At 45.2% G+C, this 27,813-nt stretch overlaps 1 protein-coding gene across 2 annotated transcripts; it reads right to left on the bottom strand.

Annotated features, from left to right (window-relative positions):
• Positions 1–1,917: 1,917 nt before the first annotated feature.
• On the bottom strand, positions 1,918–24,594 carry LOC126239462 (cuticle protein 67-like). Of its 2 annotated transcripts, none has more exons than XM_049947863.1 (2): positions 24,579–24,594; positions 1,918–2,502 (listed from the first exon to the last, which is right to left on the bottom strand). In XM_049947863.1, exons 1-2 carry the CDS (start codon positions 24,585–24,587, stop codon positions 2,020–2,022), a joined length of 492 nt encoding a protein of 163 aa, XP_049803820.1. In that variant the 5' UTR covers positions 24,588–24,594; the 3' UTR covers positions 1,918–2,019. The 2 variants fall into 2 exon arrangements, with proteins under 2 accessions (XP_049803820.1, XP_049803819.1); XM_049947862.1 differs by lacking the exon at positions 24,579–24,594 and adding an exon at positions 6,238–6,253.
• Positions 24,595–27,813: the final 3,219 nt, after the last annotated feature.

The following is a 27,813-nucleotide window of genomic DNA, read 5'->3' on the forward strand; positions in this document are numbered from 1 at the left end:
GCATGGCGTAAGAAGAATTTACAAGTTAAAATTCATCCATTACCCATGCAAATACCAACGAAATATGGCATATAAGCAAATGTCTTACTGCTTTCATTAAGCATTTCTACTTTATGACATTCTTATATTCTTCAATTTTCGTGTGCTACTATGAGGGCCTACATAAACAAAACGACTTCCACTTATTTCTATATAACGTTGATTTTAGACAGCAGAGTTAGTCCGCTGCAGCCATTGCTTTACTGCCGACATGACAGATTCAAGACCATTGTCTTCGCACTGTATGCTTGCTCTGCTGTTTCCCTCAAATAAACGTATTATAAAAAGTGAATTAGTTAATGAAAATTTGTCCTTATTGCCCTTAAATAAGATCACGTTATTTTTTGTTTTCTATTATTGGCGATGCTTTCAATTCTCTATAAATACTTTTATTTCTGTAATAATGTACATGCATATTATATTACTATCCAGAAAAAATTTCTTATCATTACTGAATCTCATCACAGTGTAACGTGTTGGACTGTGACGATAACAACTTTGATGTAGCTTCCAGTTTGTGGAACCGGCGGCTGTTTAGGGGAGATCCTTACACTATAGATAGGCGTGGAGGGGCGTTAACCGGCGGGACTTGTTCCGGGTGAAATCCTAGTGCTAAGGACCCATCACCTTAGGGCTGAGGATGACACAGCAGTCGGTCAGTACTGTTGAGCCTAGAAGGCCTGTTCGAACTGTGATCTTTTTTATTTATTTTCTTATTGACCCTCATGTCCCACAGTGGGATAAATGTATGGCGATTGCTTTTGAAATAATAAGCAGTTTACTTACCTGTTCCATCTGTATCTTTTTCACTTGACTGTCCTTACAAAAAAGTCATATAACAGCCCACATGGCAGACGGTAGTTTCTCTTCATACAGCCACATCAAGCAGATGATCAGGAGCTATACTAAGCCACCGTCATCCCATCACCACTGCCGCTGGACTCTGAGTAGGTCACTGTTCAGCTCCGTTGCACTCGGGACTTGATTAGCAGTGCCCGACAACAGATGATAGGATCGGTAACATTTCCTTTGGATATTTGAGCTAATGCAGCCTCCATTCTGTCTAGCGGTTATAGTGTTCTGTTACGGCCATGGTAGTTCCAGGTTCGATCCTGGGTAGGAGCAGGGATCTTTCCTCATTCCAGTGTATCCAGGAAAGGCATAGGTTCACACAGTATGCTATGAAATGAGTACCGGTGTAATCTTGGGTAAAAGGCGGTTGGGGTGAGGGACTGGATACCCTCCCTCCCCCCTCCCCTTCTAGTGGCGTGGTGATGGAAGGCTGCACTCTACAATCTACCTGGAATCAGGCTAGTGGGCTAGTCTTGGACTGTGCGCCGGCCGCGGTGGTCTAGCGGTTCTAGGCGCGCAGTCCGGAACCGAGCGACTGCTACGGTCGCAGGTTCGAATCCTGCCTCGGGCATGGATGTGTGTGATGTCCTTAGGTTAGTGAGGTTTAAGTAGTTCTAAGTTCTAGGGGACTGATGACCACAGATGTTAAGTCCCATAGTACTCAGAGCCATTTGAACCATTTTTTGGACTGTGCGCTACAGTCTTTGCCTTCTTTCTCTGTGTTTTATGTGTTACCGTGGTTTATGGAGTGTAAGACACATTGATTGCATGCTATGACTAACTCTGGACTTCTGGAACTTTAAGTGTCCGTTTCTTCTACTTTGCTTACTTTCTCGTGAACTTTAATATTTCCCAGATACAAGAATCTGGCAATTGAACTGGCATTAATGTTTGATAACCAGTAAATAATGAAATTGTTAAAGGCCACATCACAACTAAAATAAGGGATTCTGAAGTTCCTCGCAATCAGTGGCTACTGTAATGGTGTAAGGAGTGGAAGAGGAAGATGGAAATCAACAAGACACGTTTTAAAAATGCTATAATTTATTTTACAATAAATTACAAATAAATATAGTGCTCTGAATCATCACATCATGACACATCGGAATGCCAGGAGGTGAGGTCAGATTACCAGGCGTAGGCGAGACCCAGACCGTTACTGTAGGTCATGTGGGCGACGGCGGGGGCGGCGGAGTAGGCGACTCCCAGCAGACCGACGGCGGGGGCGGCGGCCTTGACGACGGCGGGGGCGGCGTAGGCGGCGGGGGCGGCGTAGGCCACGGGGGCGGCAGCCCTGACGACGGCGGGGGCGGCGTAGGCGACGGGGGCGGCCACGTGGGCGACAGCGTCGTTGCTGACGCGCACGTCAGACTTGCTGACGCTGGAGTAGGGCGTGTCGATGGTCTTGGAGTAGGTGGACACCTGTCCCAGGTTGCCGAAGCTCCTCAGGATGTTGGAGTGCTGGGAGGTGATGGCCGCGGGGGCGACGGCGTGGGCGCCGTAGGCGGCGTAGGCGGGGGCGGCGTAGGCGGGGGCGGCGTAGGAGACGGCGGCGGGGGCGGCCAGGTAGCCAGCGCGGGCCACGGCCAGCACGGCGGCGAAGACGGCGAGCTGTATGGGACGGGAGTCACCGTTTGTCCAGGTACACAATAAAGTCAGCAAAATTGTTATTTGGTCAGCACCGCAGACTGGTGCTTTGAATTTATCTAAATGTATGCATATTGAGGTGGCTCTTGTTTAACTTGGTTTGGTGCCATTCCACGTCACAAGAAGCTGTGTGAATTTCGGATCAATGCAATAAAGAAATACAGCTTCCTCTTGACACAAGAAAATACAAGTAAATGGATAACCATTAATTTCGCAAAATTTTACTTCTGCATGACAAATTGATTCATTGCGTAATGTAGGCAAGCTGATTACCTTATGCATTTTATATGAATGAACTAACGGAATGGTTGTTTTATGTGACATGTCGGTGATCCTGAGACAGGCAGAGGGAGTGGAAAGCAAGCCGAGCCGTACCCCCTTACGATCTAAATCGCACCAACCCAGACGTTTACTTTTGACTGAACATGATAGTCCTATTAAGTACAATACTTTTATTAATAGTTTCCTTTCACAGTTTTTGAGTGTTTGAATTAACTATGTGGCAAGGTGTCACACTAGCTATTTTGGTCTTCTCAAAGCACCACTTAATGCAGTTCTGCGCTTCATCAGGTAAGATGGATGGCCAAAGGTATTTATTCTGATGTGGTTGTTCCGATATAGACAGGACAGGTTGCTGACGCAACTACGCAAATCTGAAGATGACCGAGAGAGAGATCGAAACTAGACATATTGATAAAAAGTGCAACTGAGACTGGAGAATAAACATATATAAAATTTCATAACATTTTAATTGCTTTAATATGTTTATATCCTGTAATGAATCCATTATCACCGCAATAACGGTTGAATTCGTATTTTTCATCATCCTTTTCTGTAAATGCTGGAGCCGAAGCGCGCCTCTTTCCCTTTTCCTATTGGGCCCAAATTACGCACAACCCACATCTTCGCAGAATATCACCAAAGTGGAAGATAGGTAAAGAAAAAATAAAATCTGAGAAATAACAGCCATACTAATGGATACACACGCGCAGTAAGATGTGGACATAGGAATAAGTATTAGTGTTTATAATGGTATTGTGGATTGTCAACAAAATCGCTATGTCTTATGTATGCAGCTACGTACATGTGACGATAGTCTTGTTGAAAGAGCGCAGTAATTACCGTATAAACTCTGTGACTGAGACTGTGGAAGCTAATGGATAATTTTAATACCACTCAGTAGTCGCGAATCTCTTCCCGATAAGTATGTTGTAAACGGAGAGAAACCGACACCGTGCACAGATAAATACGCTGCCAGCCATGTGACTCGCATATACAATACCCAACCCCAACACACAAAATGAAATTTATGAAATGTATCGACAGTCATTGTTAAAACATAGACCAGGGCAATCATACTGGATTGAAAGTATTCCAGATTTTAATTAGAATGTCTCATCGAATGATTTCTGTAAATTTATGCAGGAAGAGACGAAAAGACCTGTCCTCCATTTGCCTTCATAATTTCCATTTATCAGTGTGTACACCCACTTTTGCGACCGATATCCAGGAAGTGTCTTGGACTGCGGCTGTGATTTTATGAAATGTGGAAGCACAAATATGGCTTTGTCTTCATAAGAGAATGATGATAATGGTATTCTTGTAATGGAAACTGCAGTAATTGAGTGTAGAAGTCCACTCCGCAGTCCTGTAAGATGGGGGTGGGTATAACGTAATCTGAAGTACCTTATTCCCTTTGATGTTTACGGGACGAATCAGATGATGGCGAAGCAAGTATCGAAACGAATTTAGCGGTGGAAGAAATGAGGTTCCATTATAAGTAATACAAACACGAACGTCAGGGAGCCGTTGACAAGGAAATCACTAGAGACAGAACATGAACTGAGATAGAGATCAATGGGAAAACGATTGGATATGTCCGTATGCCGGGAAGCGTTTCAGAATGTGTCTCAGCTGACTTTGAAAAACAATGAAAGCACCTAATTCTCCAGAAAATAGATGTAAGCCATAGGATAGATGGGTAACATACAATATGCGTTTCAGAATGTGTCTCAGCTGACTTTGAAAAACAATGAAAGCACCTAATTCTCCAGAAAATAGATGTAAGCCATAGGATAGATGGGTAACATACAATATGTGTAAGAACCAAGTAGGAATGGAAGAGCAAGAAGAGAATGTTCGAATGAGACAGGGATGCATTCTTTCTCCTTTTCTGTTCAATTTGTACATCGAAAATAGAATAACAAAAATAAAAGATAGAAAAGAGAGGAATTAAAATTCAGGTCGAAAGGATATCAACGATGAGCAATGAAAGCGAGGAAGAATTACGGGATGTAAAGGCTACAATTCCTTTAAATTTACTAATTGTTGCACGGGATACGAATGCAACATACAAAGTTTATCGCTGACGCCAACACTGCCTTTCGGAAAGCACAACAAACAAAGACGTCAAACGTGCCACTTCTGTTTGGGGCCACTCTGTGAGTAGGACGTAATTTTAGGGTCTTTCTACTTCATTAATTTCAAGGTGGAACTGTAGCACACAGTAATAGTCAGGACTTATTTTAGTAGTGTGATAAAATTTGATTCTTCATTAATAAACAGTCTATGAGTTAAAATTGTGGTTCACCGACTGGGCCTAGTCAATTTCCCGTCCCAAAGTAGATCAACAAACGGAAGTACTGTATTCAGCAAACAGCTGTAGTCAGAGCACGGAATATGGAGTGAGAGTAAACAGAAAAATGAAGAAAGTAATGTGGAGTAGCAGAAATGAGATCAGCGATAAACTTACGATCAGAATTGGGGACCACGAAACTGATGTAGGGGTCCTGCCATCTTCGAAGTAAAAACACGAACATACGAGGGACGAAATGAGGACATAAAAAGCTGACTAGCACAGACAATGAGGGCATTTATAGCGAAAAGAAGACTACTAGTATGAAACAACGATTTAATTTGGGGAAGACTTTTCTGAGAATGTACATCTGGAGCACAGGACTGTATGAAAGTGACTGTGACAAAACCAGAAAAGCAGATTATAGAAGCTTTTGACATGTGTAGAAGGATGATGAAAATTAGGTTGACCGACAGATAAATGAGGAGGAAAGAAATGTATGGAAAACACTGACAAGAAGAAGAGACAGGATGATATGGCATGTGCTAAGAGCTTAGGACAGATTTCCGTGGTAGTCGAGGGAGCTGGAGAGTCAAAACTGTAGGGGAAGACAGATACTGAAATACCAGTCACTGAGGCCGATTAATTTCTACTCTGGGATGAGGAGGATAGTACAGGATGGTAAGTGAATTTTTGACAAAAATAAATGATAGAAACACGCTGGGTGGTTTCACGAGGTGTCTCTTCAGTCGATATCTAGCGTGAGATGTTCCGTGCAGGGATAAATCTTCATAGTAAGTGCCCGACAGCAACTCCCATAATCTTTAGTGAGAAAACAGCCAGATTGTTCGCGGAGTGGTCCACTTCGGTGGCGTACGTGACACTGCAGTCATGTATTTCACTCATGCGTCGACTGAATGACTTCAGTAGGATGACGAGGCCCTATTGTAAATGCACTGGTCCAAAGTCATCAGGTGGGATGCTTCGAAAAGAGTGCAAAGCGCAAGTATCAGCTGCTCGATACACCAGACACAACGAGCAGCGCAGCTTCCCCAAACAAAGTTGCCGCAAGCAGCAGAGGTGCGGCGCGAGCCCACTGGTGGTGCTATGGCGCTCTTTCTTACCTTGTACATGGTGTGAGTGGTGGTCAGAGCGAATCTGGAGAGGAGCGCGCCCGCCATGCGTTTATATACGTCTGGCCGCGCCTGGCTGTTTCGTCACCTGCCGTGCGCAAGGTCCGGCCGCGGCTCACCTCGTGGGCACGCACGTGGCTCCGCCGCGCCCCACCTCCCAGCACCGCCCCGAGCACTTGCTGCCCCTAAACTAGACCCAATACACGCCAAGACACTGATACCTCGCAAACTATGGGCGTGATCCGTAGTCTTTCCCGTTCTCGGCTTTCTGGCGTACTGTCAATGTACATATGCTACCTTCCAGTCATTATCAACATTTAAATTGAATTCCGAGTGTGGTGTCACCGCCAGACACCACACTTGCTAGGTGGTAGCTTTAAATCGGTCGCGGTCCATTAGTACATGTCGGACCCGCGTGTCGCCACTGTCAGTGATCGCAGACCGAGCGCCACCACACGGCAGGTCTCGAGAGACTTACGAGCACTCGACCCAGTTGTACGGACGACGTAGCTAGCGATGCACACGGACGAAGCCTCGCTCATTTGCAGAGCAGATAGTTAGAATAGCCTTCAGCTAAGTCAATGGCTACGACCTAGCAAGGCGCCATTAGCCTTACATAGCTTGTATCTAAAGAGTCTCACTTGTCTCGTCAAGAGCGATGTACAACAAGGATGGATTAAAGTTAAGTATTCCAGAAGCTACGTACTTTTCTTTATAGCATTCATTACGTATCCTGTTTCAGACCTCTCTCTAGCCTGCGTGAGTTTAGCACGTGCCTTTCGGCTACTTCCGAGTGGCGTGGGTGTCTTGTTACGCCACAACACCCAGAGTACCAGTCTGTCCTAGAATTTACGGTGTTCCAAAGATACATAAGGAAAGTTATCCTTTGAGGCCAATTGTGAATGGGATCAATTCGCCTACTTACAATTTGGCAAAGTATCTAGCCTGCATATTAAGACGTATAGTTCGTAAGACGGACTCTTATGTGAAGAACTCGACGCACTTTATAGGACGCCAAAAGGGAGAAACAATTTTACCTACCGACATCATGGTCAGCTGTGACGTGAAGTCACTATTTACGAACGTGCTAGTAGATGAAATTATCCGCATCCTTTAGGAACAATTCCCGCCAGACTTATGCGACTTGGTTGAGTTTTGCCTGACTTAAACGTAATTCAAATGGCAAGGAAAGTACTACGAGCAGACAGCGAAACAATGCGCGTCTCCCCTATCTCCGCTGGAAGCCGACATATTCATGGAAGCCTTTGAAGCAACGGCCCTCAGTTCAGCTCCTTTACGTCCACGTTGCTGGTTCAGATACGTGGACGACACGTTCGCGATATGACCTCATGGTGAAACGGAGCTGCAAAAGTTTCACGAGTATTTGAACAATGTGCACGGGAAAATACAGTTCAGGCTCGAAGTAGAAAAAAATGGTGCAATTCCATTTCTGTACGTCGAAGTATACAGGAGAACGGAGAGCACACTGGGGCACAGAGTATATAGCAAGCCTACACATACAGACAGGTATCTGCACGCCCAATCCTACCACCACCCAGCGCAGGAGAACTCTGCCATCCGTTCTTTGGCAATCCGTGCGCAGCGCCTGAGCGATGCTCAAAGCATAACACCTGAGCTTAAAAGGCTACGCACAACGTTTCTAGCCAATGGCTACAGCCATAAATCGATCCACACAGCCTTGTCGACGAACACAAGCAAGAAAGATGAGCAAGAAGTAGACAAACTGCAGCCAACAGTGCGCTTACCTTATTTGAAAAACGTCACTGACCGAATAGGCAAGCACTTTGGCCGCGGTGGGGTGCAGCCTGTCTTCTACTGTGGTCGTAGGATCCAGGACGTGCTCGGCTCCACTAGGGACAAGGGTGATGCATTACACACTGCAGACGTTTACAAGGTGGAATGCGAATGTGGAGAAGGCATACGTCGGCGAGACTGGTAGGCCAATAGCAACGCGCATTTGGGAACACGAGCGCTATATTCGTCTAGGGCAACACAACAAATCCGCAGTGGCAGAACATCACCAAGACTGCGGAAAAGAAATAAAATTCAGCGAAGCCTGTGTGTTAGCCAAGCAGCGAGCTATGATGAAACGCAAAATCAGAGAGGCCATCGAAATACTTAAACACCCTAACAACATGAACAGGGAGGATGGCTTCCACCATCTTGGCTGCCAGCAATCAGAGCCCAACAGACCGCACTGTCAACACGAGGCAAGAGCACCACCGGCGAGTAACTGCCGCCGCGCGGCCGACGTCCAGCTGTTGGTAAACAGCAGCCAACTTCTCATTCGACGGTGACCACCAATCATGCCGCAAAACACAAGAACCAATAGACAACAGACGTTACGTTCTCCCTCCACCGCAATAACCTATTAAAATAAAGTTCCCTCTCCTTCTCCCTTAACTGACCAATGAAACTAACTACTATTTTAAAATTATGATGTAATGGCATGAGCAGTGAATAGTAACAACAAAATCTAAAGGACACTGCATAGCTAGAACGCTCCATTATACCCAGAAAAAGGCCGCTGCAACCGTGGCCGAAACGTTGGTTTATCTCCAGCAGCAGTAGGTTTTACATTATGACGCGGTACCATACCCAGAAAACTTTTATGTCGATTTAAATAGAAGTGCAGAGTCTAGTAATTTCCGACGTACGTCTCCACTGCACACTGACCAACGTTCATTTTTTTAATAGTCACCTACGATCATACACGAGGGGCATTCAATAACTAATGCAACACAGTTTCATGTGAAAAAATCGTGGAATTTCTTGTGGGACATCGTGGAATATTCCCTCTTCATCCCCTATAGTTTCGAGGCGGCGCTATAGTAGACTTCAAAATTACGTCCTTAACGGAGGTGGGTTCCAAGAAGAGAACTGTCATTGCGATTCTTTTGGTGCAAAACTAGAGCAACGCAGATATTCATAGGCATGCACAGAATGTCTATGGAGGTCTGGAAGTGAAGAAAAGAACGGTGAGTCGTTGGGCAAGGCGTCTGCCATAATCGCAAGAAGATGGCGGAAACCTGTCCGACCTCCGGTGTGCCGTCCGACCTCACACAGCCGTGACTCCTCGAATGTGGGAGCGTGTGGACACTCTCAGTCGAGGTGATCGACGGATCACAAACACCTCGCTGCACAACTGGACGTCTCTGTTGGTAGTGCCGAGACACTCGTCCATCAGCTGGGTTACTCAAAGGTGTGTGGCCGATGGTTTCCTCGACGCCTAACAGAAGGCCACAAAAAGCTTCCATCCGTTTGTCCCAATGAAGGATGCACCCCTCGGGAGGCAGTACATCGGTGACGGGGAGGTTATTGCTGCTGCAAGACGTTTGCTCCGGCGTCGATCAGTAGAGTAGTACCATGCGAGCATACGCACCCTCCCAGTAATGTGGCTTGCGTTGAAAAATAAGATTTTGCAGCCAAAAGAGTGGGGAATAATGTGGTGTATTGGACTCCTGAATATAACCAACTTGCGTTCAGAGAAAGGATGTGTTACATTACTTATTGAAAGCCGCTGGTAATACCGAATAATTTAAACGAATACCTGTGTTGAACCACGACAAATTTATGTCTGCACTGGTCAAATACGGCGTGCTGCTTACTTCAACGGAATGTGTTCAGAAAACTCTGAACTCGTACAAAAAAAGAAACTCTTTGCTCATTCCTCAGACGCGTGTATGCTGAATGCCCGCATTATTTACGTGGTTTGTACCGTAAAGGATACTTCAGTCACCGACTTTCAGCTCAGTCTGTTTGCGAGTTTTTAGACACACACCACCAAGAAACGAAAGCATCAGACGGAGGAAAATCCACTTCGGCTTCGAGAAAGGCACTTTCCGAGCACCGTGGAGTCGTCATCTAAGCAACACAAACCTATGGGGTGATGCATCATGTACAGCAAGAACAAAAACCTAAAGAATCGTCTTACTGTTGTAAAAAATTTGATGTTGGATCTTTTGTTACGCGTTATTTCGAAATACATCACACAAAAAAGTTCTGTAATGTGCCTTTCCGTAATGCTGTTTACTTTTAGAAATTTCAACTATTAATATTCGAAGTAAAATTTATTTCAAGAACTTGTTGGTGAGAGTAAACACAAAAGAGGTTGTGATGAGGACTCAGCACAAAAGGGGCTTCACTACGCGTCGCCGTATCACTCAGCGGCGAAGCCGTTCACATCCAAATGGGACTGCAGTTGCAACTGTGACAAAAAAAAAATGGCTCTGAGCACTATGGGACTCAACTGCTGTGGTCATAAGTCCCCTAGAACTTAGAACTACTTAAACCTAACCAACCTAAGGACAGCACACAACACCCAGCCATCACGAGGCAGAGAAAATCCCTGACCCCGCCGGGAATCGAACCCGGGAACCCGGGCGTGGGAAGCGAGAACGCTACCGCACGACCACGAGATGCGGGCCTGTGACAAAGTTTTACGAATTAAGTGACAGACAAAACACACCGCAAATAATTATCATCATAATATTTATCTTCATCATCATTATCAATCATCTGACATCTGCCGATGGATAACGGCCTCCTCTGTAATTTTCCATGCATTAAAAACCATACACATTCATAGTGCCCCTGCGTTTTTCTTCTGTCATCTGCCCACCGTCCCTGAGGTCGTCGTCACGGTATATTTTTATTGTATTTTATGGTTTTATAGACAACATCAGCCTGTATTATTGGTTTTCGAGTGGTGTAGTGAAATGTCCATTGAAACTAAACACGACTTGTGTGTGTGTTTTTTGTTGTGTAGTAATATGTTGGTAAAGAGCCGTGACAGATTTCTTGTTGCATGTTGTTGAGTCCGTTGAAATTCCCCGTGTTTATGTACAGGTACGTTCGCCAATCTCTCCAGCGTGTTTCCAACTCCATGTCGACGTAGTGTAGCTGAAACTTTCCATAGTGAGTAGAATGATTAGAAAGAGTGATATTTACGTTCGAGTTTCACCTAATATTTATCAGACATGAGCACTCGTTTATTTCTTCCTTGAATACGGCTTTCACCCTTTCCATCGAGTTGTAGTTCGTAATATTCACAATTATAAGTGAATTAAAATATGAATCATTAACATTACATTTAAGAACAGATATAGTAAAAATCAGAGAAAGCGAAAGTTCGCTTATGTTACGCAAGGAGAAACGTCTTTGGTTCCCACACAGAGAACAGTATCTGACACAGTTATTTCCGTAATAAAATGTGATATTACATCGGTCCTTCCTTCCACATAGAAATCTAGCGAAGGATTTCCGTGATACATTCACCGTGTACTCGCCGACATCTCTATTTCTCTGAGGGTTATTGTTACGTTGTCCACAGCAGTCCCTGATCAGTTTGTTTTCCTCTCTTTCGTAGTAAGAAAGGTGTGAGGTAATGGGAGAGTTGTGGCGCCTTCAAAATATTCTAAGTTCGGAGTTGGCGTGGTCACGCTGGGGCCTGTCCATCGGCCGCGTGGCTGGAAATTCCATGGTGACGCTGTGTCGATGAAGGACGCATGCTGGGAGTGCCAAAGATGGCGGACTTCGTGAAACCTTAATGGCAGCCATTCACGGTTAGTATAGAAGTTAATAGTAGCCACATGAATCATGACACCTCAAAAAGAAACATGTACCTTAGCAATATTTGCGCGACGATTCTGATAGTGTAGTCAGATTTTCAATATCTTTATTAGGTTAAAGTTTAGTATCTGACGATAAATTATACAAATAACACCCAGCAACGAATTTCCAAAATCTAAATTGTTCATCCGATTTTGTCGATCGATATTTGTTTAGAAATCTATTAGTGTAAACCTAAATTGGCATAAATTACAGGCATGTAACTTGAATAGTACATGAGTTATTGGAGGTCAAAGTGGCCGATTACTATCGATCGCATCAGGACGTAAGTACTCCACAGTTACACGAAAGAACGGTAGCAGCATGCTTATAAATATATTTATTCATGTATATCTTTGTTTATATCTGATATACACTACTCATGAAGAAATTGGTAAATTATTTACTGTGTTTTAGGAAGCACAGATACATTAGGCTACTGGTCTACCTATTGATCTATTCCTTTGATATATGTTTATTTAATTTGTTTATGTCCAGCCGTAAGAATATTTATTTAATTTCAAGTTATTTAAATGTAAATCCAGTATTTTGAATGTGTTTCAAAATGTTAATGAGTGTGCATTGGTTTGGAGACATGACGGGAGCACTATCGCCAATCACAGTGCTGATTACTAAGGGAGGCGACTACTGAAGTGAATGGAGAGGCAGTTCTGGACGGTGTGGCGCGAGGGCCAGAACGGGAGAGGACATGAGAGAGTGCTGGACAGTACAGTGCGACGAACCCATCGTTGCGGAGATAGAAATATTTCGTAGTGCCGACTTGTGCACTTATGAGATTTCCGTGGCTTCTGCAGTGAAGACGTAGTAGCTTGCCCGCGAAAGGTAAAGGTCCCGAGTTCGAGTCTCGATCCGGCACACAGTTTTAATCTGCCAGGAAGTTTCTTAACTCTGTCGTTTCGTTTAGAAACTCATTTTGCGACTTACGGCCATGGATGAATATTTCCATTACTTCCAAGATGTCCATTCTACAGCTTTCTTGCAAAGTATGAAGTACTTTGTGGTCGTTATCTATTGCAACACTGTGTCTTGTTTCATTTATATGTTTTGCTACAACTGAATTATTAGCTTTATCCGGTCTGAAACAGTCAATGCGTTCTTTAATACGGGTTTTAAAGTTTCTTACTGTTTGGCCAATATAGAATTTGTTGCAAGGACCATGTAGCTTCAAATTATGTTCTGTAATAAACCTCGTGGAGAAAGCTTTTGACGAGGCAGCTTATTCCGTGCTAGGTAGTGGTTGATTTTATTAGCTCTATTGAACAGGTTGTTTTTAAACTATCTATTCAGGCTGCAGAGGAGGCTAGGTGAAGGCATATCATGTGTTGACTGGGGCACGTCCACCCAAAAGTAATATCTCAGCAGCAGAGAGGGTTACTTTACTTTCGTTTGGAGTTATTTTACACGCGGACAAGGGAAATGCTATAACTGTTCTGGACGAGTAGCATTACGTTCAATAGATGCAGTGTTCACTGATTCAGCCTATTACAGGATCGGTGCTGATGCCGCAACAACTGTAGAGAGGAAGACTAATAGGCTCCTGAAGAAATGTATGTGTATGAGTGTGTGTTGGGGCTTACGGGCGCTCAACGTCGAGGTCATCAGCGCCCTGACACACATTAAAAGAAACGAATGTGGACCAATTTAGTAAAATGGAAGCATACACACAAAGAAAGCGGGTAAAGATGCAGAATGTTGTATAAGAAAACAAAACGTAAGGAAAACGAGAAAGGAGCGTCAAGGGTGCCACAGGAATTTGTCACTGGGTGGCCCGTTACGTAAAATATGGGCGAGCCAGTCATCCTGAGAACGAATTAAGACCCTCTACCTAAAATCTTGGTAAAAATATTAGACAAGTCACAGAAATTTAAAACTTTAACTACATTCGTTTGCGTATTTCAGAAAAGAGATGGCAGATCCGCCGGTAAGTCAGCCGCGGCCCGCTGGTCAGAAAATAAAACGCAATTCAATAAAACGTGGCGCACAGTGACCTGGACGCCACAAGCACCACACATTGGAGGGTCCTCTCGCCGGAGCAGGAAGCCATGCTTCATAGGGCTGTGGCCTATCCGAAGCCAAGGGAGGAGAACCTCGTCCCGTCTACGGGGCTGGAAGGGCGTACACCACACACGCGTTGTGGGCTTCACTAAACGGAGCTTATTGTCAATCATTTCCAGCCACTCATGCTCCCACCGACTCATGACTCGTGAGCTCAATAGTGAGGTGAGTACGTGCAGGGGGATACAACACTGAAATACTTGCTGACCGAGACACGCCTCCTTGGGTGCGAGATCTGCCCTTTCGTTCCCAGCAATGCCGACGTGTTCCTTGACGCAGGAGAGCATCAAGAGTCTTAATACTTATTGTGCTGTTTTCCATAGATTATACGGTCTTCTGAAGACTCACGAACGAGGCTTTCCTTTTCGTCCGATTGCCAGTAACACTGGCAAAACACCATGCCACATTGTTGAGCTCTCTAGTCGGTCGGTTTGAGCATCACAAAGAACTCTGAGGATTTCTTACGTCGATTAGAGGGAATGCGTTCGAATAACTCTGATATTCTAGTAAGTACTGATGTGGTCTCTCTCTTCACCAGCGTTAATTAATACCAGGTTTGGTGCTGAATTAACGAACCTATTTTCGCATGTGTTGACTTCCACTTCCTTTCAGTGACTTCTACTACGAGCAGGGAGATTTAATTGCGATGGGAAGTCCGTTATTATTTGTATTACTACTTTGTTTATGGAAGACTTCGAGGAATGTGACTTGGAGTCGGCGGCTCTGAAACCTGCGTGTTTTTTCGGGTATGTAGTATACATTTTTTGTTTGACCTCATGACAGCGAGAATTTGAACGACTTTTTAGAACACGTGAAATCAATCCACCCGATCATTCGTTACACAGTGGAGGTGGAAAAGGATGGGTGCCTTCCCGTCCTTGATATGTTGCTCAGGAGGAAGGTGGGTGGTACGTTGGGACGTGCTATTTATAGGAAGCCTGCTCACGCTGACTTATCTCTAGAGGCTCAGCGTGAAGGCGTACTTCGTGCCTTGGTTCACGGGGCCCAACTCATTTCAGACCCTGAGAGTCTATCAGCTGAGTTACTCCACCTTGAGGTCACCTTCCGTCAGAATGCGTATAGTGAAAGACAGATCAGACACGCGTTGCGCTATCGACCAATCGTGCACGGGTGATAATAATACCAATTTGACACCAAGGGCAGGCCGTTGTGGCCGAGTGGTTCTAGGCGCTTCAGTCCGTAACCGCGCTGCTCCTACGGTCGCAGGTTCGAATCCTGCCTCGGTCATGGATGTGTTTGATGTCTTTAGGTTAGTTAGTTTAAGTAGTTCTAAGTCTAGGGGACTGATGACCTCAGATGTTAAGTCCCATAGCGCTCAGAGCCATTTGAACCATTTGACACCAAAGAGCCGGCCGGTGTGGCCGTGCGGTTCTAAGCGCTTCAGTTTGGAACCGCACGACCACTACGGTCGCAGGTTCGAATCCTGCCTCGGGCATGGATGTGTGTGATGCCCTTAGGTTATTTAAGTAGTTCTAAGTTCTAGGGGACTGATGACCACAGATGTTAAGTCCCATAATGCTCAGAGCCATTTGAACCATTTTGACACCAAAGTGTACGGCCTTACCGTCTTACGCAGGGAGAATCTCGAACAGGATTGGTCGTATTTTGCAGAAATATGATGTGAAATGTGTTTTCCGACGTCCGCCTAAGATTAGGGTCCTTTCAGATTATGTTAAGGATGAGTCTGGGTTGCGTAAGGCAAGAGTCTACCGTATTTCTAGCAGTTGTGGCATGCCATATGTTGGTCAGACTATCAGAACTGCGGAGGACCTTTGTACTGAGGAACAGCGTCACACACTTTTACAACAGTCAAGCAAATCGGATATTGCAGAACATTGTCTTGACACCGATCATCCTATGGAGTGTAACAACGCGGAAATTCTGGCGTGCGCTTCCGGCTATTGGGAGCTGAGATTAAATCAGAAAGTAACCTTGAAAATATAAGTGGAGGTTTTTTCTTAAACTTCTGCGTTGAATCCTGCCCTCTCCTTTCTCAAAAACCTGAGGAACAGAGTTAATGCTATCTCACCCATTGTTCAGTAATTTTCACTGTCGATAACTTCCGACGTTGCTCATCTTTGGTTGTTTGGTGGCGCTAGTGTCTGCAGTATGTGTGCGCGTGTGTGTTTTATCTTTCCGGAATTGCCTTGCAAATCGATGTTTACTTTCTGCAGTTTTGCCTTGAAAATGACAAGATGGTCACCTGCGTTTGTCGACGGCGTTACTCAGCTGCAATCCTGTAAGTTATCTGTATAGTGATCATTAGGTGATCACGAAGTAAACTATGTCTCCAGCGCGTTTGGAGGTACATTTAAGAGAAATTTGTTGTATCGATATTTGTATCGATCGTCATCCAAATCTGTAGCTGTTTCATAGGCAACACCGTGTCTCATGAGAACAGTTGGTGTTTTCTTTTTATTTTGAATGCTGCAATAGGCTCATTGGTATTTTTATGATGAAATGGATGTTACTGTTAAGGTTTCCCAGAAAGTTCGAGATGATATAGGAAGTGAGTAATACTGAGCCCAACACAGAAGCAGTTTTTATTGCCTTATCTACGAATAGTGTGACGTGAACGCCTGAAGTGGATGAATTTTTCTGCAATGTGTAAGAAATGTGGTAAATGCAGTGGTAATTATTTTTAATTTTTATTTTTCAAAAAGGCCGAGAATATTTTATATTGTGGGACACTGTGCTATTCGAAAAGTCGCAGCTCCATACATCTACTGAAATGTTCTCATAATGCCGAGTACAAATACAATTACATCTGTTCTGCTAACGACAGTTACCACCAGTACGATTGAACATAATCCCACTATGTCTCAGGCAATCACTGAGGCAGACTTGTAGTAAAACTACCATCAACCTGAAGAATGGTATCACGATCACAGTTCCTTTCTTGGCATAGTCCTACTGGATGAAAAATTCCCCCGCCTTTCTCCAAACATTGTCCAGCAACATACAGTTTAATGTAGACTGGTAAACAAAGTGCGACTTGGTATTTTTCACGTTAAAAAACATTCCATGGGTCGAAAACTTCTGTGGCCAGCTTGGGACTGAAGCCATTTCAGAAATAAGAGCTTGAAAAGACATAGCGAAATAGTGTTTGCTGTTCAAGGTCTGTTTATAAGGAAAGGAAAAGGGCAGTTAGTCAGCAAAGAATGGGACACAGTAAGTAAGAATATTATAATTTATTTCACAATAAATTACAAATAAATATAGTGCTCTGAATCATCACATCGGAATGCTAGGAGGTGAGGTCAGATTACCAGGCGTAGGCGAGACCAAGACCGTTGCTGTAGGTCATGTGGGCGACGGCGGGGGCGGCGGAGTAGGCGACTCCCAGCAGACCGACGGCGGGGGCGGCGGCCTTGACGACGGCGGGGGCGGCGTAGGCGGCGGGGGCGGCGTAGGCCACGGGGGCGGCAGCCTTGACGACGGCGGGGGCGGCGTAGGCGACGGGGGCGGCCACGTGGGCGACGGCGTCGTTGCTGACGCGCACGTCAGACTTGCTGACGCTGGAGTAGGGCGTGTCGATGGTCTTGGAGTAGGTGGACACCTGTCCCAGGTTGCCGAAGCTCCTCAGGATGTTGGAGTGCTGGGAGGTGATGGCCGCGGGGGCGACGGCGTGGGCGCCGTAGGCGGCGTAGGCGGGGGCGGCATAGGCGGGGGCGGCGTAGGAGACGGCGGCGGGGGCGGCGAGGAAGCCGGCGCGGGCCACGGCCAGCACGGCGGCGAAGACTGCGAGCTGTAACGTACGGGACGGTCAGTGGTGGCGTCGTACTTCGTATATGCACGGGGCATACTGTGACCATCTCACTTTGCATGGAATTAATCGGACCCATTTCGGATGAGGACGACGAATTTCTTTACGTAAGTTTAAAGCACCGATATACAATGATAACCCCTCAACAATATTTCTGCCTGCGGAGGTGCCATTAGAATAATTTCGGAGCAGTAGGGTAACATTTCTAATTTTTCAAAAATATGTTTTTCATGGGTTGTTCTCCATTTTGGTTCCAGTCCGTGTAAAAATCAGATGTGTGAAATGTCAGATAAATAGCATACCGGATACGGATTCCCTTGTGCCTTCAAAACTGGAAAAGCCAGCAAAAGTGGAAACCATTAGCTTCGGAGTATATTACACTTGTGAATCGTAGACTGATTGATTACATGATCTGGTGAGGTTGATCACTACACTCTGTTTAACTGAATAAATGCACATTTAACATACAGCATCAGTGGCTTAACATGTCATTAACCTCAAAGAGAGAGAGTGTGTGCGTGTGAGAGAGAGAGAGAGAGAGAGAGAGAGAGAGAGAGAGAGAAAGAGAGCACATAGCAAACCAAGCCATAACTTGTTAACACCCCAGTCATCGTTCACTGTCGAAGTAAATTAGCAGTCCTAGCAGTGCAGGATTATTTACGTCTCCAGCGATTCAAAATCCGACTGCATGAAAACTGCAAGATATACAGAAAACAGCCACGTTTCAGTAGGTATCTGTAGACGCGAAGTAATTCAATGTGACCGTATGGAGTGATAACATCACTGCTGTTCGCCCATAAACCACAAGCGACAATATGGAGTGGATAATATGTCTACATATTCTAGCACTCCTACTGATGCGCACTGCAACTACGGCACGGCACGTATTATGAATCGAAAGTGAAGAGTTTCTCTAATCACTGATACGCTATGTGATCAAAAGTATCCGGACACCCGGCTGAAAATTACTTACAAGTTCGTGGCGCCCGCCATCGGTAATGCTGGAATTCAGTATGGTGTTGGCCCAGCCTTAGCCCTGATGACAGCTTCCATTCTCGCAGGCATACGTTCAATTAAGTGCTGGCAGATTTCTTGGGGAATGGCAGCCCATTCTTCACGGAGTGCTGAACTGAGGAGAGGTATCGATGTCGGTCGGTGAGGCCTGGCACGAAGTCGGCGTTCCAAAACATCCCGGAGGTGTTCTATGGGATTCAGGTCAGCACTCTGTGCAGGCCAGTCCATTACAGTGATGTTATTGTCGTGTATCCACTTCGCCTCCCCCCACCCCCACCCCCCCACCCCCAATTGCTCTTCAACAGTACGAAGCAAGAAGGTGCTTAAAACATCAATATAGGCCTGTGTTGTAATATTTCCACGCAAAACAACAAGGGGTGCAAGCCCCCACCATGAAAAACTCGACCACACCATAACACCACCGCCTCCGGATTTAACTGTTGAAACTGCACACGCTGGCAGATGACGTTCACCGAGCAAACGCCATACCCACACCCTACCATCGGATCGCCACATTATGTGCCGTGATTCGTCACTCCACACACCTTTTTTTCCACTGTTCAATCTTCCAATCTTTACGCTCCTTACACCACTCGAGGAGTCGTTGGGCATTTACTGGCGTCATGTGTGGCTTATGAGCAGCCGCTCTACCATTAAATCCAAGTTTTTTTTTACCTTCTGCGTGTCATAGCACTTGAATTGGATCCTGATGCAGTTTGGAATTCATGTGTGATGGTCTGCCTATTACACATTACGACGCTCTTCAACTGTCGGTCGTCTCTGTCAGTCAAAAAAATGGTTCAAATGGCTCTGAGCACTATGGGACGCAACTGCTGTGGTCATAAGTCCCCTAGAACTTAGAACTACTTAAACCTAACTAACCTAAGAACATCACACACATCCATGCCCGAGGCAGGATTCGAACCTGCGACCGTAGCAGTCGCACGGTTCCGGACTGCGCGCCTAGAACCGCGAGACCACCGCGACCGGCTCTCTGTCAGTCAACAGGCGAGGTCAACCTACACGCTTTTGTGCTGTACGTGTCCCCCTCACGTTTCCACTTCACTATTACATCGAAAAGAATGGACCTAGGGATGTTTAGGGGTGTGGAAACCTCGCGTACAGACGTATGACACAAGTGACACCCACTCACCTGACCACATTCGAAGTCCGTGAGTTCCGCAGAGCGCCCCATTCTGCTCTCTCATCATGTCTATAAACTACTGAGGTCGCTGATATGGAGTACCCGGCAGTAATTGGCAGCACAGTGCACATAATTTGAAAAACGTATATTTTTGCGGGTGTCCGGATACTTTTGATCGGATAGTGTACGTGACATTCCTTTTTGTAAGTCTGTAAGTTCCCGCACAGACGTTTCCTGAAATCCCGCACGAACTTACGAACAACACTGTAGAACGCTATCGTTTTTAGTTCGTCTGTGAAAACAACGTTAAAGATGCTCTTTTACAGTTCGCGGGTTTGTAAACTAACTCTGTGTCAAAATGCCACACTACCACTGCTGCTCTTTGTGAAATGCCATCTCGTACAACATCTCTCCATACTCCAAGACTCGAATCCCGCCTCGCGCATGGATGTGTGTGATGTCCTTAGGTTAGTTAGGTTTAAGTAGTGCTAAGTTCTAGTGGACTGGTGACCTCAGATGTTAAGTCCCATAGTGCTCAGAGCCATTTGAACCATACTGCAAGGACTGCCCAGCGCACAATGTGGTTGATGAAAGATATTTATTGTTTGAAAATCTTGATAACCGTAATTAGTTTGATTGTTATAACAACAAATGAATAGTATTTGTATTTTCCTTTATCTTTTCAACCAGCACAGAAGTGGTTTGAGATGTGGTGTTATAGAAGAATGCTGCAACTTAACTGAACTTGTAAAATAAGACAAGATACATCTGAAGATGTTCTTGTTAGAACAGTCTACTAATCACTATTAAAATATGAACATATGGGAAAATACTGACAATATTCACGGAGTGCTAAGACGTGTGTTAAAACATGGGGCAACAGTTTCCGCCGTGCTAGAGGGAGCTGTAGAGTGTAAAAGTAGATCCAAGGAATAATCGAGGTCAAAGCGTGTAAGTTGTACTCTGGGACAAGTAGGCCGGCCGGATTGGCCGAGCGGTTCTAGGCGCTACAGTCTGGAACCGCGCGGCCGCTACGGTCGCAGGTTCGAATCCTGCCTCGGGCATGGATGTGTGTGATGTCCTTAGGTTGGTTAGGTTTAAGTAGTTCTAAGTTCTAGGGGACTGATGACCTCGGAAGTTAATTCCCATAGTTCTCAGAGCCATTTGAACCATGTTTTTGAGACAAGTAAGCTGGCACAGGAGAGCAAAACGTCGCCGACCGCCGACCAGTCACAAGATACACGAGCCTAAAAAAGCGTATCAAAAGTAAGCTTTGTAATAGAAACGGAAAACGTCTGTACAAAATCAGTGGAAGATCAGGACACGAAAGTAAAGTAGCTGCATACCGTCAGCGACGCAACATATTTGGCAGTAAGCTAGGACCAAATGCACGACACAGTGTTTCAAAGTAAGTTACACAGGACTGATATGTGATCTCCCATTAAATGAAAGAAGCTTAGCAGTTGGTGAAAGCAACGCTGTTTAACGATTTCAGACGGTTCGCAATAAAATTGTAATAGTAAGTAATGCAAAAATCAGAAAAGGAAAAAACACACCCGTGCAAGAAGTTCGTCGCCAATAACACCCACGAAAACATAGTGCATTCTTCCAACGAATTTTGTTAAAGGCACGGAACAAAACTATCAAAATACATTATATTGTGCACACTGCCATCTTATGACACTATCTGAAGATTTCATACCAAGCTTTAATATCTGTAAATAGTGTATAGAAACCTAAAGAGAAGAAAGAATTTTTGGACCTCAGTTGACCAGTTTAATGTAGTGACAGTATATACACATCGTCAGCGTACCGAAGCACAAATAGAAGAGAAGGAAAATCAAAACATAACAGTGAACAAATTACTTCGATTATTGGGAAGGTATAAGGGATTAACAGTGAGTAGCACCTGGAGAAACCAGAGAAATGACCTACCAGTGGACAACTGTGGGTGGCGGTTTCTGCAAAAAAGCTTGCAGCAAGCAGGGAAAGAAATAATTAATCTCAACTGTCGATGAACGTCAGAGTTAAAAGACGGGTCAATTTGAGAAATGGCAGTATCTATGTTGAATAGTTAGGTATTAGAGGCGTATGTGGTCACGCAAGACAATGATACTTCAAAATGTTGTTGGCTTCCTACAACTCGATGGACATTGTGTCACTGTGATCCTCCGAGCACAACCCTAGTAAACAGACGTGAAGGTGCTCCCTTTCTATGTTCTGAGCCGGCAGGAGTGTAATCTGGCATGTCTCAGTTCAGTTAGCATTTATGAGTCGAAGTAAATCGAAATTTTTAAAATTAGAATGGAGAGCACCTGAAACTATCCAAAGATACTTAGAGGCAACGTCCTCAAGGTACGAATTTGAGGATCCAGTCTTCAGAAAAATCATTAGTGCACCAATTAAAACGGATGAATGCAGAAACGAATTGCTGCAACTGTATCTAAGGAATCATTTCGGAATTTGTCTGGGAGATTTTGGAACATAACAGACGAATTGAGACTGGATAGTGATATCGATATAAACGAGGGATTTCAAACGTGTGCCTCTTTAGTTGGTGTACGCTGAGGTGATCAACGTCATGCGACAGCGATATGAACATGTACTGATGGCGGTAGTATCACTCATGCACGCTATAAAGGGGTAGTGCTTTAGCGGAGATGTTCAAAAATAGCTCTGAGCACTGTGCGATCTGAGATCATCAGTCCCCTAGACTTAGAACTACTTCCTAACTAACGTAAGTACATCATACACGTCCATGCCCAAGGCAGGATTCGAACCTACGATCGCAGCAGCAGCGCGGTTCCGGACTGAAGCGCCTAGAACCCCTCGGTCACAGCGGCCGGCGGCGGAGCTGTCGCTTGTATTGAGCTGATTTATGCGAAAAAGTTTCAGGCATGATTATGACCGCAAGACTCTGAAAGCGGAGTAATAGTTGCAGCTAGACACATGTGACTTTGTATTTCGGAAATCGTTAAGGAATTCATATTCCGAGATCCACAGTGTCAAGAGTGGGCCGAGAATATCAAATTTCAGGCATTACCTCTCACAAGGACAACGTGGCCGACGGCCTTCATTTAACTCCCAAGAACAGCGGCGTTTGCGTAGAGTTGTCAGTGCTAATAGACAAGCAACACTGCGGGAAATAACAGCAGAAATCAGTGTGTGGCGTACGACGAACATGTCCGTTAGGACAGTGAAGCGAAATCTGGCGTTAATTAGCTATGGCAGCAGGCGACCGACGTGAATGTCTTTCCTAACAGCACGACATCGCCGGCCGCGGTGGTCTAGCGGTTCTAGGCGCTCAGTCCGGAACCGCGCGACTGCTACGGTCGCAAGTTCGAATCCTGCCTCGGGCATGGATGTGTGTGATGTCCTTAGGTTAGTTAGGTTTAAGTAGTTCTAAGTTCTAGGGGACTGATGACCACAGATGTTAAGTCCCACAGTGCTCAGAGCCATTTTTTTGAGCACGACATAGCCTGCGCCGTCTCTCCAACCATGTCGGTTGGACTCTAAGAGACTGAAAAACTGGACTGGTAAGATGAGTGCCGATTTCAGTCTTTAGGAGCTGATACTAGCCCCCACTAAACCATACAAGTTGTCAATAAGCCACTGTACAAGCTGGTAGTGGCTCCATAACGGTGTGAGCTGTATTTACATGAAATGAACCGGGTCTGCTGGTCAAACTGAGCCGATCGTTGACTGGAAATGGTTATGTGCTGCTACTTGGCGACCATTCTGCAACCATTCGTGTATGTCATGTTCCCAATCAACCATAGAATGTTCATGGATGACAACGTGACAGGTCACAACTGTTCGTGACTGGTCTGAAGAAAATTCTGCACAATACGTGCGAATGCTTTGGCCACGTAGGGGACGTATTCAGTAGGTGAGTTGTTGCATAAAATCATGCACCGGCAACAGTTTCAGAGTTATGGATGGCTATAGAGGCAGCCTGGTCCGTATTTCTGCAGGGGACTTCCAACGATTTGTTGAATCCGTGCCACATCGAACTGCTACACTACACCAGGCAAAAGGAGGTTAAGAGGTACCCCATGACTTTGTCAATCGGTGCATGTTGCGGAGAATACCTTAGGGACACTCCTAGACAGTTTGAACCGTCCTGTTGTAGTCCCCCCCCCCCCCCCTCCCCTCAAAACGTCAAGTGGAAAAATGGTCAGCAGGTTAGTGGACTTCGGTAAAATGCTTGACACAGAAATTGGGGTTTTCACTTAGATATATGTCGCTCGACTTCTATGGTTCAAATGGCTCTGAGCACTATGGGACTCAACATCTTAGGTCATAAGTCCCCTAGAACTTAGAACTACTTAAACCTAACTAACCTAAGGACATCACACACACCCATGCCCGAGGCAGGATTCGAACCTGCGACCGTAGCAGCCCCGCGGTTCCGGACTGCAGCGCCAGAACCGCACGGCCACCGCGGCCGGCTGACTTCTATGGGTGCCAGCTATTGCTGTAAATACGCTGGTCCAGAAACATTAAGCGAGACGCGACGGACGGAGCACAAAGCACAATTGTTAGCTGCTCGATCCATGCGATAGAAGATTTAGCGCAGGTTTCCATCCAAAGCAGTCAACAGAGGCCAAAACGAGGTTCAGCGCGAGCCAGTGGTGGTGCCACGGCGCTCTGTGTACGGCAGCAGTGTGGTGCGCTTACCTTGTACATGGTGTGAGTGGTGGTCAGAGCGAATCTGGAGAGGAGCGCGCCCGCCATGCTTTATATACTGTGCGTCTGGCCGCGCCTCGCTGTTTCGTCACCTGCTGCTCGCGGGGTCCGGCCGCTACTAGCCTCGTGTGCACGCACGAGCCTCAGCCGCGCCGTATCTCCCGATGAGTTCTCGCTGCCCCTAAACTACACTACTGGCCATTAACATTGCTACACCACGAAGATGACGTGCTACAGACGCGAAATTTAAGCGACAAGGAAGAAGATGCTGTTATATGCAAATGATTAGCATTTCAGAGCATTCACACAAGGTTGGCTCCGGTGGCGACACATACAACGTGCTGACATGAGGAAAGTTTACAACTGATTTCTCATACACAAACAGCAGTTGACCGGCGTTGCCTGGTGAAACGTTGTTGTGATAACTCGTGTAAGGAGTAAAAAGGCGTACCATCACGTTTCCGACTTTGATAAAGGTCGGATTGTAGCCTACCGCCATTGCCGTTTATCGTATCGCGACATTGCTGCTCGCGTTGGTCGATATCCAATGACCGTTGGCAGAATATGGAATCGGTGAGTTCAGGAGGATAATACGGAACGCCGTGCTGGATCCCAACGGCCTCGTATTACTAGCAGACAAGATGACAGGCATCTTATCCGCGTGGCTGTAACGGATCGTGCAGCCACGTCTCGATCCCTGAGTCAACAGATGGGAAAGTTTCCAGGACAACAACCATCTGCACGAACAGTTCGACGACGTTTGCAGCAGCATGGACTATCAGCTCGGATACCGTGGCTGCGGTTACCCTTGACGCTGCATCACAGACAGGAGCGCCTGCGATGGTGTACTCAACGACGAACCTGGATGCACGAATGGCAAAACGTCATTTTTTCGGATTAATCCAGGTTCTGTTTACAGCATCGTGATGGTCGCATCCGTGTTTGGCGACATCGCGGTGAACGCACATTGGAAGCGTGTATTCGTTATCGCCATACTGGCGTGTCACCCGGCGTGATGGTATGGGGTGCCATTGGTTACACGTCTCGGCCATCTGTTGTTCGCATTGGCGGCACTTTGAACAGTAGACGTTATATTTCAGATGTGTTACGACCCGGGGCTCTACCTTAATTAGATCCCTGTGAAACCCTACATTTCAGCAGGATAATGCACTACCGCATGTTGCAGGTCCTGTACGGGCCTTTCTCGATACGGAAAATGTTCGACTGCTGCCCTGACCAGCACATTCTCACCAATTAAAAAGGGCTGGTCAATGGTGGCCTACCAACAGGCTCGTCACAATACGCCAGTCACTACTCTTGATGATCTGTGGTATCATGTTGAAGCTGCATGGCCATCTGTTCCTGTACACGCCATTCAAGCTCTGTTTGACTCAATGCCCAGGCGTATCAAGACCGTTATTACGGCCAGCGGTGGTTGTTCTGGGTACTGATGTCTCAGGATCTATGCACCCAAATTGCGTGAAAATGTAATCACATGTCAGTTCTAGTATAATATATTTGTCCAATGAATACCCGTTTATCATCTGCATTTCGTGTTGGTGTTGCAATTTTAATGGCCAATAGTGTATATCCTGCACAGCACAACACGGTCCTGTTTCCGAAACATTGATCGGAAACAGTCTCCAGTCCTTCCAGTCTGATTATGTTGTTTCAATTGAGACAAACTGTACCGACGGCATTTGAGAGATATATACCAAATAAACTAATAAAAGAAGGTGCTCATGGCCCATGGTTCACAAAATAGGTCAGAACACTGTTTCAGGAGCAACGAAAAAAGCATGCCAAATTTGAAAGAACGCAGAACACTATTCCAGAAGCAACGAAAAAAGTTCGCCAAATTTCAAATAACACAAATCCCCCGAGATTGGCAAAATTTTACAGAAGCTCGAAACTTAGCGCCTGCTTCAATGAGCGATGCTTTTAAAAGTTTTCACATGAAATCCTGTCTCTAAATCTGCCAAAAAATCCAAAGGATTTCTGATCGAATTTAAAGTACACCAACGAAAATACACAAACAATACCCTTACTGCGCTATAACGATGCTGACGTTACAAATGACAGTGCCACAAAAAAAGAATTACTAAACTCAGTTTTCCGGAATTGCTTCAGCAGAAAAGATGAAGAAAATATTCCTGAATTCGAATCAATAACAACTGCCAACATGAGTAACTTACGTATGTTTTTGGATAGGGTCCACCTTTAGCAAATAAATAAATAAATAAGTAAGTAAAAAATAAAAAATAAAAAAGAAAGAAACTGTGTTTTGCCGAAGGCGGAACCTATCCAAAAATATACGTATTGTTAAAGAAAACATGGAAGTAAAGAGCTTCAAATACAAGCTGATTATGAGTAACTTACTTTAGAAGTATATAACCTCGCTTTAATGAAGCAGCTTAAATCACTTAATAAAGGTAAGGCCTCCGGTACACATTGTATACCAGTCACTTTCTTTTCAAAGTGTGTTGACACAATACACCCATACTCAGCAATCATATGTAACCGCAAGCTCGGCGAAAGGTCGGTATCTAAATACTGGAAAGTTGCACAAGTCACTTCAATACCGAAGAAAGGGCATAGGAGTAACCCGCTGAATTAGAGACCTACATCGCTAACGTCGATTTACACCAGGATTTTGCAACATATACAGTGTTCGAACGTTATGGGTTACGTCGAAGAGAACGATTTATTGTCAAAAAACTGAAAAGGACTCTAAAAATATCGTTCTTCTGGAACTCAACTAGCGCTTTATTCTCACGAAGTAATGAGTGCTATCGACAAGGGACGTCAAATTGATTCCATATTTTTAGATTTTCTGAAGGCATTTGACACATTTTCTCACAAGAGATTTCTAACCAAATTGGATGCCTCTGGAGCATCATCCTAGTTGTGCGACTGGATTCATGATTTCCTGTCAGGAACGTCACGGTTCGTAGTAACCGACGGAAAGTCATCGAGTAGAAGAGAATAACATCAGGAGTTAACCAAGGAATTTTTATAGGCCTTCTGACATTTCTTGTCTACGTAACCGATTTAGGAGAAGTCATGACCAGCCCTCTTAGACCACTTGCAGATGATGCTGTCATTTACCGTCATCAGACGACCAAAACAAATTGCAGAATGATTTAGATAAGATACCTGTACGGTGTGAAAAAGGCAATTGACTCTACATAACGAAAATGACAAGTGATCCGTATAAGTACTAAAA

The sequence above is a fragment of the Schistocerca nitens genome, chromosome 1, assembly GCF_023898315.1.
Source record: "Schistocerca nitens isolate TAMUIC-IGC-003100 chromosome 1, iqSchNite1.1, whole genome shotgun sequence".
Classification (NCBI taxonomy): Eukaryota; Metazoa; Arthropoda; class Insecta; order Orthoptera; family Acrididae; genus Schistocerca; species Schistocerca nitens.